General features: G+C 45.2%; 1 protein-coding gene across 1 annotated transcript in view; it reads left to right on the top strand.

Moving 5' to 3' along the window:
- The window catches only part of LOC122380590, a 28,173-nt gene that overhangs the window by 9,099 nt on the left and 2,079 nt on the right, over positions 1 to 16,995 (top strand). The window contains exons 6-9 of the mRNA XM_043363871.1: positions 1,593 to 1,708; positions 3,118 to 3,208; positions 3,652 to 3,829; positions 4,111 to 4,410. Of these exons, the coding sequence (XP_043219806.1) occupies positions 1,593 to 1,708; positions 3,118 to 3,208; positions 3,652 to 3,829; positions 4,111 to 4,351 (626 nt within the window). The 3' untranslated portion in view covers positions 4,352 to 4,410. The remainder of the gene's footprint in view (positions 1 to 1,592; positions 1,709 to 3,117; positions 3,209 to 3,651; positions 3,830 to 4,110; positions 4,411 to 16,995) is intronic.

The raw sequence follows: 16,995 nt of genomic DNA, 5'->3' as shown, positions 1-16,995 counted from the left end.
TTGCGGTTTGCGGCGGGCGGGCGTTTGTTTATTTTTTGCGACGTTTGCGTTGGCGTTTCGGGCGTGCGTTTTGCGCGTTTTGCGGTGTTTGCGTTTTCCGGCGGGCGGGCGTTTTTCACAATTCAAAGTCCAAACCTTCGGGCCACAGCGCTCCTCGAAAAGCGCTGCCCTCGAGTAGGCTATTCTTGTTGGCGTCATTCGAGAGGCCAGTCTTTTGTCTTTCAAACATACCAGGCGCATTTGATGAATTCGCATACCGTTAAGCGCAAAAACTAAAAATATCAAAGAACTGACTTTTTCGGCGTTGCCCCGGACTGCGGGGAAAGCCGAAAATGGGATAAATGATCTACGAGGAATGCCGACATTGATTGCCAATTTACCTCAAACTTTATCCAAAATTCATCAAAGCTGACACGCGTTTTAAGAGCTTGAGGACGTTTGGTGCACACTGGAAGTTATAATTGTGTGATATAATAAGAAAATACCAGATAAATCATTCCTTATAGGTAACAGACCGTTGTGCCGGCTGAAAGTGTAATTTGTTTGACTAAAAATACGCGTTGCTATTCTACAGCAGTAAAGTCCACGTAGCGTGCTTTAACGTGCGTAATTGCACGTTTTCGGCATTACCCCAGCCAGCCATACTTTCATTTGCAGGCCCATAACTTTTAAACGTGCTGTATAAATTTCAAATAGGCAGCACACTTATGCAAAGACATGCTGAAGATTACTTGACCGAATTGGCCAGACAAACGGTAGCATAATGAGTAAGATATGCAGCTTCAAAGGCGCATGTAGTACAAGGGAAACGTACCTTGAAAACGCTTTTGGCGCCCTCACAGCCGAAGTATTCCAAATGACGACTCGTAACAAACATGCGATAATTGTAGTCACTTAAGCTTCAGAGCATCACTGAGACGTGGCATCCATGTTGTACGGTTTTAGAAATATCTCGAATTTCGGCTTTGCCCCAACTCCGGCATTGCCCCAACTTCCCCTATGCTGCACACGGATCTAGAGGCATTTTCATTTTTCTCCCTTGACTTGTAATGGAAAGGTCACGCCACTGACCTGACCTTAGGTCACGGATATAAAAACGAGATATACAAATTGTAGGCGCCCATAACATCATGCAATCCACCAAGTTTAAAACCTTTCTGACAAACACTGCAGGCTGGACATGATTGCAAACTTTTTTAGGCTTGGTCAGTTAGCTTGACCTGGTGACCTGACCTGACATGACCTGGGGTCAAAAATTTCACACATTGTCCAAAATTGATGTACCAAAAGCTACCCCAAGCGGCGCCGCGCTAGGCGCCGTGGTTTTTTATTCACACGCAAAAAAAACGCGGCAGGGTGGTAACTGGTAACATATGCCCCCGCCCACTGGGGCGAAGGTTATTGTGACCTCTGAATAAAAACACTCGATGGCGTAACACAATGTATGCCATAGCCCATAAGTAATGTTTGCCAGAAAAGATAACTTATTCCATAGATTGTTCGCAAACCCAAACATGGTTACCACCGGAATCAACAAGCCCTTTCCGCCGTGCTCCTATCACGTGGTTATCTATTCTGTTTTCTGTCGACAGTGGTGAGCCTTATGGTGAGCTCAATGGCTGCCACCAGCTATACCTTGATCGGCTCTGAGGCTCGCTCCAGCATCATACACAACATGGGTCCCGGCCGCCTGCTTCTGGCTATACAGGTGAGCCGACGATGGGACGAGAAAGTGTGACTATATACGGTGTGAGTCATTAGCGTATAGATAAGGACAGATGTATCGGAGAACGTCATGCACTCATCAATACTCATGATAGTATGTCAATGGAATCCCCCGGGCCCCGGAAGCTGAGAAGTGGCCATTGGATAGGTATAGAGTGAGAATTTGTTGATGTTAGTTTTGTCATGTTATATGACTTCAGCGTGGCCGAAAGAGTACCTTCCATCGTAGATGTTATTAAAACTTAAACAAAGGCAATATTAACCGCAGTTTGTCCGTTAAATGGAAGCGAGCTTTTCACAAATCGCTGCGAAACAATCACATTTGCATAGACGGTATGACATAATCCATATTTTGGCCTGTTTGTTCGCCTGGTCGCTCCTTGATTCTATGCCAAGCCCGATTGGCATGCACTGTCGATACTTATCGAGAGGAAGCCACGATAGCATAGCAATCATAGTGTGAAAGAAACGGAAATCAAGTGACGGTTTGAAAAGTGTACGCATAAGAGCCCCTTTGGAACATATTTTGAAGTGGAGATCATATGTAAGCCGCCATTATGATACAATTTCGTGGCTTTACGGCTTTGATAAGACTATCATGAAATGATTGAGCTACAGAAATGGCTACTGTTGTATTGATTTATCTATTTATTTATTTATCTGTACGTACAACGGCATCCACACAAATCGTGACTTTTCAGCCGGGGTGAATATGAAATGAATGGGCGCAGTAAAGCATTGAAAACGCAGGGTCATCATTGTCTAATAATTGGTTAGCAAATGCACGTATTTGTGCGTGCTTCAGCTCGTTATACTGTTGTTCTTTTAATGCAACTTCTTCAATTGCATTGCGTTCCTAATGCCTCACGTAGATACAAGCTTCGCCGAAGACGTCGAAGATGAGTAGTGATCGTGATGACAATCAGAAGACTGCATTGTAAACAGCACAATATTTTGCATTCACCTCTCTACGGCCACTCCTGTAAGGTGCACCTTAGATTTCACACAGGTGAATGCGAGCACTGACTGGGTACGAAGAAGACACAGCCATGACATAATGGTCTTCGCAGAAAGTCCATTGGTTCAGAAGATATCGCTTGGGCACGCCGAAATATAGTATGTAGGCGACATCTTCGATGCAATAGATTTGAAATGTCTTCGGCTTGGTGCAGCCAACTCGAAGAAATGTCGATGATATTATTTATGGTTCCATTACGACTGGCTGAACACCGCTCATAACGCTCGCTTTCGTGTGAAAACTAAATCACGTTTACGAGCTGACGATGAAGGAAGAAATAGAAGATGAAATAAATCTAGCCGTGAATACTGTGAATAAAATGACGTCTCCCTCGGGCCTCCGCGATATGTGATGCCTGTCTTCCGCCTTGACAGAGTCTGATGCTGGTGCATGTTCTCACCTCCTTCATCATCTACATCAACCCGCTGTATCAAGAACTGGAGGAAATGCTCACCATTCCAGAAGGTGGGTAACTTGAAACCAATATGATTCCTTTATAATCGTTTATACCTATTAGGTTGTTTGTGTTGGGCTAGATATCTTCAATCGGTGGGAGCCATTTCAGGAGCATGGGATGCAAGGCTAGGAGGGAAATATGTGGTTCAAATAAAGTCTGTCCATCTCGCTAGATCGGGTGTGCTTCGGTGGAACCGGCCACACAGTCTCTAAAACGACCAACCCGGAGGGCCATGGCATGCGCCTGCTGTAGCTGCCGTCTCCGGCTAGCCTCTGGTGGGGGCAACCGTCAGCCCAGCACCTAGAGAAATGTGATCAAGGATGGGGATGAGCTAGTCCTGAGGTAAAAAAGGACGTATTCAGTCAGCACGAGATTTTGGATTGGATTGGAACCTAAGCACAGGTTTGGGACAGACACAGGCTTACAACCCATCTGTCTGCCTCTACTACAGGCAGCTGGCGTCAGTACACGTTCCGTTCGTTCTGCATGTGCCTTCTGGTGCTGGTCAGCGAGGCGCTGCCCGACTTCAGCAACGTGCTCGACCTGCTCTCCGTGCTGGCCATCATCATCACGATGGTGGTGCCGCCTATCATGTACCTGAGACTCACCAGCCGCCCCGAGCTCAACATGTGAGTGGGGTGTAGCGTTCACGGGACGGATGGACCCCGCTAGCCGCCGCACCGCCATCTATGTATGAGGCTGGGTGCCGGGCAGACAGACGCCCGTGCCACCTACAAGAAGAGTCCCACAGAATCAGGCACGATGCCCATTGCCCAGCCCTCATAGACTCAAATAATTTTGTCACTGTGCATCGATGAATTATGCTGCACAAGGACGAACCGTTCTAGATCAATTTACGACTTGCATGCTATTTTTATTTTTTCGCATCTGAGAGGCCCCCTTCCCTCAGAAAGCTGAGTACGACGGAGAAGGCGCTGCTCGTGTTTCTGGTGGCTACCGGGATGGTGTACAGCGCCGCCAGCGCCTTCGGAGCCACTTCGTTCGTATTCGTCGAGCAACAGCAGGGCTCGTGCTTCAGGGCTGGACAGACGGTCAAACCACCCGACATCAAGGCGCTGCAGCCCACCACACCGGCCAGCCGAGCTTTCATCTTCAAGGCCCAGATTCTCACCTTCAAACCACCAACCTAACTGTGCTGTTAACACAGGTGCTCTATGTGATATACGTTTTTGATATACCAATAGACTACCATGGTGTGTCGTTTCGGGAACTAGCGAATGAAGTTTAGTACCGCCGTTCACCGGTGGATGGCGCTAGCTGGTAGTTTCGGCGAAAACTCCGTCTGAGATGTTTGAAGGCTTCCCTTAATCCTTTGTTCAAACATGGACCCCGTCAGCCCCGGCAGAGGTATTTGTCCAGTGTACACCGCACCTGAGGATGGGTCAGCTGAGGGAGGGGAGTCACTATTGTGGCCTGAGGAATGCCGCACCGGTCGGGGGACGGGGTCGGGAGGAGGGGGGGGGGGGGGGGGGGGAGGCAGCGCCGTTCTTGCGGTGACGGGCTGGCTTGTCGCCTGGCTACGCTCAGCCGGCGAGCGCTGCGCATGACCCGGGAGCAGCTGAGAGTCCATATAGACAATTGGCCCGTTTGTAAGCACGAACACTTGGAATATTGCTGGTGCAGAATTTCAGCATAGGTACGTTTTTTTGTGCTAAATTTTGTGTAGGTAGGTACATGTAGGGAATTGATAGAAGTTTATTGTGACAAAGTTTCCAAAAAAATCGGTCCAATTTTCTTAGATATCGAGGTTTTAGTGACGTCATGATTTGAGTTTTCGACAAAAAACGACACGTTAAAAAAAATCATAGGTGTAAAATCACAGAATAGACATACAGACATGCCGTAAACATCATTGGACTGCCAATAGGTACCATGAACAATCAAATTGCCATCTTCGATTTCTGATTACCTATCGCTCTACGGTTTCCAAACTATTGAACGGAATCTTGGCAATTTCTCGTGACTACTTCACGAGTTCACGACGCATGATGCATGCATTTCATATTATTATCATTTTTCGTTATGTTTATCAATGCTGCGGCATTTGTGTTGTGCTCACTATGTATGATGTGATGACGCCACTGTTTTTCGCTGTTACCGACCTTTTGGAACTGTAATAGCCCCAAGTCGATTGGGGAAAGTTCCGAAACAATGTGAATACAATGAATACAATGTGAATACAACCTGCACCCCGCTGGGGGTCCTGGAATTACACGCCCTGCTGGTGGGCGGGGGTGTTTGAACACCCCCTTTGAACTCGGCTCCTGGGCCATGTAGCGATACGGGGAAAGCGACGTTCGAAAAAGCGTAAGGAATAATGGCGAAATTACTTAGGTCACTTTTCGGTCAGGTCAAAGGTCAGGTCCTGGTCACCAGAGGTGTTTTGGACCTATGCTGCTGAAAGCCCAATTTCATGTGGTTGACCTGACCTTGACCCGACCTGTGACCTTGAAATTCAACTTTCATGTACTCATCGGAAGTGTCTCGTCGCGTTCTTCGTTTGCCTCTCGTCCGTTTTGCTGCGTCTATTGGTTTTTGAGTTATCGGCTGGGTAGCTGTATTGGTTCCCGAGTTGTGCGCCGCTTTTTGAAGAAAAAACGTTGACCTAGGCAAAATTTGACCTTTGGCGACCTGACCTTTCACCTGACTTAACCCGCGCCCCACTGGGGTCTGTGTATAACACGCCCTACTGGGGGGGGGGGCTATTCATAGCCCCCCCTCCTAACTCCGAAACTACTGGGCCGATCGTCAAAATTCAAACGGCGTCTGATAGCCCCGGAAAAAACTGTCGAGCGAAACCTAATTTCATTGACCTCGAGGTCACCGATGACGTCACAGGTTAGGTCAAAGTAAAAATTATTACATTTTGGCTTGTACACATTTTCGGCTCTGGCCGCCGTCTTACAAGTCAGATCAGGCTCATTTTTGGTTTCCACACTCGTGAACAGATGCTCTAGATACCTTGAGGGTACCAAACTTGTACTTTGATTTTCAGGTCAGGGTCAGGTCATCACAGGTCACGAAAATATTATATCATGCGTCGGTCACGTGACACATGTTTTATGGTCCATTTAGGCCATAGATTTCGAATTTGATGTCGTCTGTGTCATTCGAGGTCATTTTGAGTCGAATTTAGCTTAGGTCAGGTCACTTTCAGGTCAAAAAAGGTCAAATTTTGAAGTTAAAATTTTTCAATAAAAAAGGTGTCTATTGGATGCAGTTTGAGCTCAGGAACACGATGGTGCCATTTATATTGGTGTACGATGTCAAATACGTACTAAAAATTTGATTTGAAAAATTAATAATTGTGAATTTTTTGCAATAATGCGTATAACTTGGCCATTTTTGAAGATATTTAGCTAAAACTTGCTAGAGATAGTCATAATCATGCGTTCTGTCACATATATTCCGGTTTTTTCGAAAAGTCAAAAACTTTTTGAAAAAAAAATATAAAAATATAAATTTTGAATATTATTATATAAAATTTTCGAAATTTTCAAAATTTTGAAAATCCGAGATAGCAGTTTGATAGCGCGGTCAATTCTGAGTCCTTTCATGCAAAGAAATTGGATCTAGCTTAAAAACTGAGCTCTTGGGAGTGATTGCCGTGGTTCAATGTTTTGCGTCGAAATCGGACGAACATGACGTCACTCTGACGTCATTTCCGGCCGATCTATGGTAGCTACGAAGTTCAAATTTTGACACAAGGTGTCAAATTGATGCAGCCGAAGGTACTGAAAGTTTGGCGTCGATCCGTCAAGCGGTTTGGAAGTTATTGCAGAAAAACGGGAGGGGGGCTATAAATAGCCCCCCCCCCAGTGGGGCGCGGGTTAAAAAACGATTAACTATTTTCTTCATTATTTTGACGCTGTTTTGAATGCCACTTACCGCGTGTCACCACGTGGCCCAGGAGCCGAGTTAGACGTGTGAAAAAGCCCCCTCCCCCTCAGCACGACACGGAAAACTATGACCATCAGCACGGCGCGGGTTAACTTGACAGTTGAGCTTATCCGCCCCCTTCTAGCCAAACGCTCATCCACTGTTTTAGCCTACGTCAAGGGAGCTGAGGACGCCGAGACCCCGGACCTGGTGGCTGCCCTGGCCCCTGAGGCAGATTGATGCCAAGTTGCATGCTATCGAGTAGAGATGTCAATCGGATACCAACTTTTTGGTATACCGATACCAAACCGATACCAACTTAGTATTTGGTATTTCAATCCTAATGTGTTTGGTATTTTGTTGGTATCATGAATCCTCACTAATGCATAAGAGGCTAAGAAATCGGTAAAAAGTTGGTATTTCTCTCATGTTCCCAAGCTGGTTTGGTTTCGGTATTTCCCCATGGTTTTGGTTGGTATTTGGTTTGGTATCGGTATTCCGATTTTCTGTAATTGACATCACTACTATCGAGGACATCAACGATGTACCGGGTCAATTTTATTTCGCCGCCGACCTGAATATTACATGGATGGTGTTGGTCTGGAAGGGGGTTTCAGTGACTTTCTCTGTGGCCATACTGTACTGTTCGCCCGAGAGCTACAGTGGCGTCACAGAGGGCAATATTTTTATTATTACCCCTTCCCACACAGTATTCATTTTATTACATTGCCGGTGATGGCCCACCCCAACACGCTGATAAATATCGTTAAATATGTCGACGCTCAGAAGAAAAATGACCAAAGATTCAGACGCGCGGATTGCTATTGGCAGTTGTCATGGACTAACAAAAATATGGTAATCCCTCAGAATGAATAATATATTGATGAGAAACCGTCAAGTGCCCCAAGGCACGGTTCCCTTTTTGGTGAATAACTTCGCAAAAAACGGCCGCAGAGCCGCGATGTTGGCACTTAGCAGCATCGTGTTTGCCTCGCTCAGGCGCGTCGAATGGTATACTTTTTGTTTGGATTGTACGGAACTAGATAATATTGCTCTTGGAACCGTTGATCACCCCCAGGAATGGCGCTATAATGTCGGAATTCGTTTACAGCCCAACTACTACATGAAATACAACTTTTTAAACGGAAATAAAGTTTACCATTTTCTAATGAAATCCGGCCACGTTTTATAAACCTTTGCCCGAGTGGCGGGGGCGGAGGGAGGAGGCGTTTTGGCCATACCTGCCAGTTTTTTTTGCGCGTGCAACGAAACTTTGTATAGCTTATCATACATCAATTCCTCATCGTGTGTGAAGATGTTGACCCCAAGCCACGTAAGGTCAGGTCACCAGGTCAACTTAAGTAACCATACCTCTAAAAAGCTTCGTGGTTCTGTCATTCCTATACAGTGTACATCCCAGAGGTTTAAAACTCGTTTCAAACTTTCAAACCTTTACATGAGGAAATCAGTATGAACAATTCGTATATCTCGGAAGTTTCATATCGGTGACCTAAGGTCAGCTAAATTTTGCGACCTCTCCATTATAAGTCAATGGGGAAAATTGAAATGTTCTTTGTTTGGCCGAAAACAACCTCTAAAGGCCGCCCCACACTAGAACTCGCATGCGGGTTGCGAGTTTTTGGATTTTCGGGTTTCTTCAAAATCAAATAATACAATCTAAGCTGAGTGACCCACACTATCATCTAACAAGCGAGTCTGCATGTTTTTAGCTTGCGAGCGACCTTGCATTGCATTCCAAAAGTTGATTTTGAGTCAACTTTCGATTTTCCTCGCTGCGAGGTCTGCGAGTTCTGCGAGGCTTGCGGGTTTTTCGTTGGAGTCGAATTTTGGTTCGTTGCGCTGGTATTGCGACTATATGCAATTTTCTGAAGGTGTACCGGCTTCACTGCATTCATGATGTTACCATAAGGGAACGGTCTAATCATTCTATGAATTGGTATTATGCCCGCAAACTCAAAACCCGCAAACCCGCAACCCGCATGCGAGTTCCAGTGTGGGGCGGCCTTAACATCGTGACATAGGTAAGCATGACACACTGAACCGGAACATTGTACCTGTGACCACTTTTATGCCCGTGAGGTCATCTCAGATCATGAAACGTTACTAACAGCTTTTTGCCGAAGCGTCATTATTCTTTTCCTCAGGTTAATAGATCTCTAAAAGTTAATTGTTTTCAAAACGGGCTTCGCTGAGTAAAACTAATTATTACCTATAACCAAATATTTCGGCTTTATTGATCAGCCTTGTTCACTGGTTTGAAATACATTTTTCTAAAAAAACATGACCTAAAAATTCAAATATTCATATCGTGCCGTCAGTGATGACGATCCTCTAGCTTACGAAAAACCGAACAAATGAATCGTGGTGAAACACATTTCAAGGCACACTGTAACAGGCAAACGCACACATGTTCCTATCTCAACTCAATGTCCCAAATAGGGCTGATGGTGACCTTTCCGACCCCCTGTTCATTGACGAATTGTGCACCTTAATCTCCAGTGCCTCACGGATTGTCCTACGCTTTTTTAACAGCTTTTTGACAATAACTTTAGATAGAAACATGCTAGAGCGCTGAAAACACCAAAAATGTGTTCAGTTCAGCAATAGAAGTCGAATGACATGCAAACATGACCTTTTCAGTGATTTGACCTGAGATCAAATTTTCAAGTTGACCTTTTCAGGTCAAGTTATAGTTCATTCGACGCGTCTCGACGAGAAAAAACGCGATGCCGGTAAAATCAGCGTCATGCAAGCTTGGAGTTAAAAGTTATGACACGAAAACCTTTTTCGAAAAACGTCCTATTTTGATAGTTTTTGCTCTCTGGAGGCAAAACCGTTGACCTTAGGTCAAATCCGAGGGATTAATCAGAACGGCTTTTGAAAGAGCTATCTAATGCGTTCTTCCTTAGCTCCCGACTTATGCGCCGATTTGTGAGAAGTTGTCAAGATCGGGTGCAACAATCGTGAAAATTTTATCTTTAGTGACCTCCAGTGACTTCAGCGATAACCTGATCAAAAAATGACCTAAGTGATTCTGAAAGATCTTGTAGCGAGCTATCTATTGCTTTTACTGTGTCTTTCTAGCTTGCTTACTTTCGAGGTAATCTGGTGCGGCCAAAAAGCCCCCCCCCCCACCCCCACCATGGCAAAGTTGGCATGAGAGACCCACCCGGGCGCGGGTTAATAGTGAATAAAGCTACCAGGGGGAAAATTTTTGACATTTGTCCTCGAGTTAATTCTACCCATGACGAATGAATACAGACTAGAGTTATTTCATTCACTTTTATCAGATATCCAGTTGGGGGCGGCCAATTTACACCACCAGCCAAATTACCCCATTCTCCCCTACTCAGTATTTTATTTTATAATAACACGGAACAAAAATGATAGACGAACGCGTTTCGGCTAAATCGCCGTCATCAGCGTCTTAAAGGAGAACAAGAGGCACACATCAAGCAAATATCACAGTTCAATCGTTTTGATTTTTACATACGCTTTTAAACAAGCATGTGACAATGTGGCTACATTTCCTTTGGTAAAGACAAAGCATCCTAAACGAATAGCCACATTGTACAGTGTACACAGGTGTTGCATAAATCATATGTGCGGAAGTTTAAAATGCTTAACGACGCCGCTGCTTTTGCCCACTTCATGAAACCAACCCTTACATTAATGGTATCACTCGTAGCAATAAACGCCGCTTCAGTAGCTTTTCTGTTGTCACGATTACTGCATGACGTGAGGACCCTTGCCCCGTCCCAGTATGAGAGATGATTTGAGTTCTGATTGCATGTGATTTGTGCAACACCTGTGTTAACTGTATACAATGTGGCTATTCTTTTAGGATGTTTTTTTTTTGTCTTAACCAAAGGAAATGTAACCACATTGTCACATGCTTGTTTAAAAGCGTATGTAAAAATCAAAACGATTGAACTGTGATTGTGATATTTGCTCGATGTGTGCCCCCAGGGTATGTGTGCCCCTTGTTCTCCTTTTAGACCCTGATGACGGCGATTTAGCCGAAACGCGTTCGTCTATCATTTTTGTTCCGTGTTATTATACTTGTCTCAACTGAAATACAACTTTATTTGATGTTACGCTGTTTCTCCATTTACTGATTTTAAGCCCGACTTCGCCTGTACCTAAGTGGAGATAGCTTTGTTGGCGATTATGCAAATAAATAAGTGAACAAATGAATAAATGAATAAATAAATAAAACAGATTGTAGTAAACTAAATTGGTGCAAAAGCATAAATTCGGGACCTGCTAGAAATTCATAAAGTGGAGCTGTTATGGAGTTTTTGGGGTGCCGATCACGTATTTCATGTTAGTTTTGATCACAGATTATGAGTTCATGCATTTAGGCTAGCTCGGGTCAGTTCAGGTCAGGTCAACCAGTAGGCGTCCTGCCCGCTATCCATAGTAGGTGTCAACTACCACTGACGGCGTCGTAACATGTTACGAAGGCTCTAAAACTACTTAGTAAATGTTCAAACGGATGCCAGTAACATCATGCGAGGGTTAAAACACTAAAATAAAGTCATGATATGAACATGTTTGCTGCAAAAGAGATTTTTTGTAGATTTAGTCCATATAACAGTGTTCGCCACGGGCCGCAAAATCCCAGTCCAGCCCGGCCCAGGCCCATGGGTTGACAGCCCGGCCCAGCGCGAACACATGCAATAGTAAAATTGTTAAAGCTCAGCCCGGTCTAGCCCGTCCAGCCCGGACCAGCCCGTCAAAAATGAATGGATTAAAAGTCATGGACACCAAACAGGTATTACATACGCGGGGTGAATGAAAAGTTTTGAGCCTAACACAGTTACAGGTGACGCAGGTTAATGAAAATTTGGTCACACATTTTGCAATTATTTTTAGGTGTGTACACCAAGTTTTGAAGTACTAGGTCCTTTTCGTTTCGTTTTTAGAGCCCGTTAAAGTGAAGAAGATTACGCGTTCGGTGAAAAGGGAGAAAATCGAGAACCGAACTTTTATAAAGTATTGCGATTTCAAAGCCATGCCTTCATCTGAAATTAAAAAGGACCTGAAATTAAACTTGTTGGTTGTGGCCCATCATATGTCACTGTTAAGGTTTGAGCTGCTAATTTCAAGCAGGGCAGGAACAGCGTCCAAAATGAACAAATATCAAAAACTCCGTAGAATGTGACAAAATCCGAAAACATTGACCCTGCTCTAGGGGTGTGGATGCTGGATCCAAGACTGTGAGCTCATCAGATAGCGGTAAGAATGGACATCTCCCAGGAGCAAGCTGGCGACATCCTTACCAATGGGCATGACATAAGAAAGGTCTCTGCTCATTGGGCCTCTCGGCTTTTTGCTGCAGAGCACGACGAGAGATGTGTAATGACATTTGGAGCTAGTTGAAGCAGATTCTGACGATTCAAAGTCACTTTTCGCTACCGATGATTAACTGTGGGTGTTTCACTTCAATCCAGCATGGGAAGAACAGTGGAGTCAGTGAAAGAACGTCTCTACTCTAATCTGAAAAATTAAATGTCAGAGTCACAACAAGGAGGAAAGTGTTCCGTAATTCGGAAAATAAATGAGATGTCTTGCAAGTGTACTTTTTCAAAGGGTCTTACTGTAATTGAGCATTACTAGGATGAACCACTGATACACCTTTGTTAGAAAATCAGGAAGATCAGAAGGGCAATCCTGACAAAATTGGTCGTGTTTCACCAGGACAATAAATCAGGGTATTTTTCACTGGTCGCAGTGTAAACAATCAATTACTGAGCCTTCCAAAGTATCCCAAATTTAATCTTTTAAACAGCATTGGCATCCTTAGGGTGTCTTTTTCTGTCTAAACTTAAAGAAAAAACTGACTGGATGACGCTTCACAAAAAAATAATGACGTCATTGACAGTTGACACCGCGAGCACTTACCCAAAATAGCATGATTCAAGGCGCTATAAAAGTGAGGAAAAAAGTGCTAGGACTTCACAATTTTGTGTCAATTCATATCAATAGTGGCAAAATGTGTGACCAAAGTTTCATTGATCTGCGTCACCTGTAACTATGTTAGGCTCAAAACTTTTCATTCACCCTACGTATGTCACCCATAGGTGCAAAGAAACAATCTTTCGGGAGCAGCATGCACAATGCACATTGCATATATATATGCTTTCATTCGTTTTTTTAGTCTTGCACAGTAATAAGCTAGTTGTGGTTTTTAGCTCAGTCGCGAACCTCTGAGTCCACTTTACAGTCATTGGCCCAGCCCATCCACAGCCCATCGATTATTTATATTTGAGGGCCCAGCCCAGCCCGTGACCCAGCCCAGCCCATGACCCATTGGGCTGGCCCGGCCCATGGCGAACACTGCCATATAAGTCCACTCGCCAAAAAGCCCGTCGTGAAAAAGGCTATTTTTCGGCAGACTGGCTTCCGCCTCGGGTATGATTTTTAACCCATTCAGTTAGCGATGTCGATTCTACTCCGGAGTCGGAGTTAGTAAGATTTTGGTGACTCTGGGTCCAACTCCGATTCTACTGTCCTGACTCAGACCCATTCTAATCTTGCTCCACCCCATCATTCAGATCGCAAATTCTAAGATCGATGGAGATCCTATATCGATAAAAACACGCATCGATCTAATGCGAAAAGGCTCCAGACCGGTCACACGTGGAAGAAATTATATCATGGAGCAGAATGTTTTTCCCTGACGGCGTTTCAAGCTAACAGTCCGGTTACCTTAGTGTTCGCGCAAGTATCTCTAGGGGACGGATTGTTGACGACACGTGCGAAACGTCAGAAATTAGTGGAAAAGCCTGTGTGAATACCACCGTCACTTATTTTCCTTCTCAGTAGCAGTAACATTGGCAGTAACAGCGGGAGGTCTGGGAGACGGTCAAAGCGTCCAACCCTTCCGGCGCCTGTGTCTTCGCTATCGCTTCCAGGAACACGCGCTCGGCCGCTATTGTGCGCCCGTCAAACCCAGCCCGCCCTTTGACAGCGGGCGGGTCATCAGCGGTCCGCCCGCGTCCCTTCCTGTGACGTCACTATGGTCCTGGAACGCAAGCTTAGCGAAGCGTAGCCCAGCGCCAGCGGTGCATTGTTGTCATTGTTGTGGGTACATAGGCATTAAAAACAATCAGTTCTGCTAGCATCATGTCTCTCTCGTCCAATGGTGTAGAATGGTGTGTAATTTGACCTCCAAAGATGAACATTTTTTAAGGTCGAGCTCATGACCTGACCGGTAAAAATCATGTTGCATCCCAATCGATTGCCTATTGTAAAACTGAACGCATTGCAGCTGTTTTTACTGCTCTTCCACGTCTCATCACATGTCAATTGTCCAAAAGTGTTTTTTTTTCGACTGCTTAACCCTCGCCGGCACGGGGGAGGATGGGGGGGTATCCATTTCCAACCATCCCCTAAGGTTTTTCGCGAATAACTCGCGTAAAAAGCGGCCGATCGCGACGAAACTTTCAGTCCCTCGCATTGATCAATTTTACACCTACCCTGAAAATTTCATGACCTTGACCCAAATGACCTTTGACCTGTGACCTACTTTCCGAGACCATGTTTGGCCGGGATCGCGATTCGGCGTATGTCGGCTCGCATAAGCCGCGCGTTTGCAAGCTTTTTGTGGTTTCAAGTGCTCAAAAATGTGATTTGATGTTGCTCCCATGCATTTGGGTGGATGTGAAGGTCACCTCAAGGTCAGGTCAGGTCATTTACCTTTGGTGACCTCGGACCACTTTTTCGAGTTTTACATGTTTCTAGGCTAGTTTTGGAGCTGAATTCGAATTTAGCAACCATTTGAACATTTACGAAGTAGTGTTAGTGCCTTCGTAACACGTTACAAAGCTGTTAGAGGCGGTTGACACGTATTACGAATACCCGTCACAACCCCTACTGGTTGACCTGACCTGACCTGACCTGACCTGGTCTAAATGCTCAATGACATCATCTGTGATCAAAACTAACACGATATTCGTGATCGGCACCCCGGGAAAACCCCATAGCAGCCACACTTCACGACTTTCTAACAGGTCCCGATTTTTCCGACTTCTGGGTCATTGACCTGACCTAGAAGGTCAATCGATGACCTAGGACCTTAACATTGGGCATCATCGGCTTCCTCTCGTGACGGGCAACATCGTGACGAGCTCGTTTTTTCCGCGAAACTCTAGCTCTCAGAGGAGTGCAAGATAGAAATATCCCTGCACTGCAGACCCGTTGGCTAAAACCTCTACTAGAAAGGTTTAGGTCTTTCAAAAGTGTTACTTCAACAAAACAGCTTTCGCGTGACACGTGCCACCATGGGTGGAGCTTTTCAGAGGAAGTTGGTGGGGCAAAAAGGCATCAAACCTACAGTCTACACTGTCCGACTGTGAAGTTGATTAAAAATGAACACTGAATCAATTCCTGTCGTTGCAAATGTAACATTTTGTATAGCACAGACATTCCAAAGCTCCTCAATGATTGATTTGAAAAGCAACAAAGTCCTGCAAATCAGCTTAATTCGGTGGGGCAAAACACTTATTGGTGGGGCAAAATGGCAAGTTGGTGGGGCAGCCGCCCCACCAACTGTACAGGAAGCTCCACCCCTGCGTGCCACGACGATCACCTATATGTATGTAGATGTATTAAGAGCAATTAATCACATGGTAGAAGAAATAGGCTTCCCAACAAAAAGGGTGGCAGGTCGATCAGCCCAACCACTGCAACGGATACTGACTACTGAGGCATGAAATATATGCCTCTCAAAAGCGTTACAGGCTGGGCCGGGCCGTTAGGTATATGTAAATGCTGATAACTTTCCGTTATCTTAAAAATATTTCGCCGTTCGCTTGCGCGGTCCGTTCGCTCGTAATAATATTTCTCCTGCGTTTTAACCCTCGCCCGTATTCGTGTTTGCCAGCGTCTAACGTATGGGGGGGGGGGGGGGTCCGTTGGACCCACCTTGCCGTTTGGCCTCTGATGGAGCTAGAGCTTCGCAGAAAAAACGAGCGTGTTGCCCGCGACGAGAGTAAGCCGATGATACCCAATTTTATGGTCTTATTTATGTCATTGGTTGACCTTCCAGGTCAGGTCAATGACCCAAAAATCGGAAAAATCGGGACTTGCTGGATGCTCGTAAAGTGATGTTGAAAAAGGAATTTTGCGGGGTGCTGAACACGTAGTTCATGTTAGTTTTGATCACATACTTATGATGTCTTAATGTATTTAGGCCAGGTCGGGTCAGGTCAGGTCAGGTCAACCAGTAGGAGACCTGCCGGCCATCCATAGCAGGTGTTGACCCCCACTGACAGCTTCGTAGCGTGTTACGATAGCACCAAAACTACTTCATAAATCTTCAAATGGGAATTCGAAATCAGCTCCAGAAACTGCCCTAGAAATATGTAAAACTCGAAAAAGTGAAGCAAGGTCATCAAAGGTCAATGACCTTGACCTGACCTTCACGTGACCTTGAAACCCACACCACAAAAAGATTGGAAATTACGCGGATAATGTGAGCCGACATACGCCAATTCGCGATTCCGGTCGAACATGGTCTCGAGAATCAGACCACGGGTCAAAGGTCATTGGGGTCAGGGTCAATGATTTTAAAAATATGTGTAAAATTGATTAACTTGAGGGTACTGAAAGTTTCGTCTGGATCGGCCGCTTTTTGCGCGAATTATTCGCGAAACCCAGGAGGGGGGTCCGTTCGACCCCGCTGTAAGTGCGAGTGCTAAGTCACTAACAATCTGTCGTTAAAGTAAAAAAAAAGGTTATGCCTCGGGCTGAGAGGGCAAAGTTGTACAGTTGGGGTACTTAAGCACATCATGCAGGAAAGACCAGGGAGGTATGGACGGTTTTGTGAAAGGGCAATTTTCTTCCAGTGGGAAGTGGCTAGACCCGG

Source organism: Amphibalanus amphitrite, unplaced genomic scaffold (assembly GCF_019059575.1).
Source record: "Amphibalanus amphitrite isolate SeventyFive unplaced genomic scaffold, NRLGWU_Aamphi_draft 000101F_arrow, whole genome shotgun sequence".
In the NCBI taxonomy this organism is placed as follows: domain Eukaryota; kingdom Metazoa; phylum Arthropoda; class Thecostraca; order Balanomorpha; family Balanidae; genus Amphibalanus; species Amphibalanus amphitrite.
This window is presented reverse-complemented; position numbering and strand designations above follow the sequence as displayed.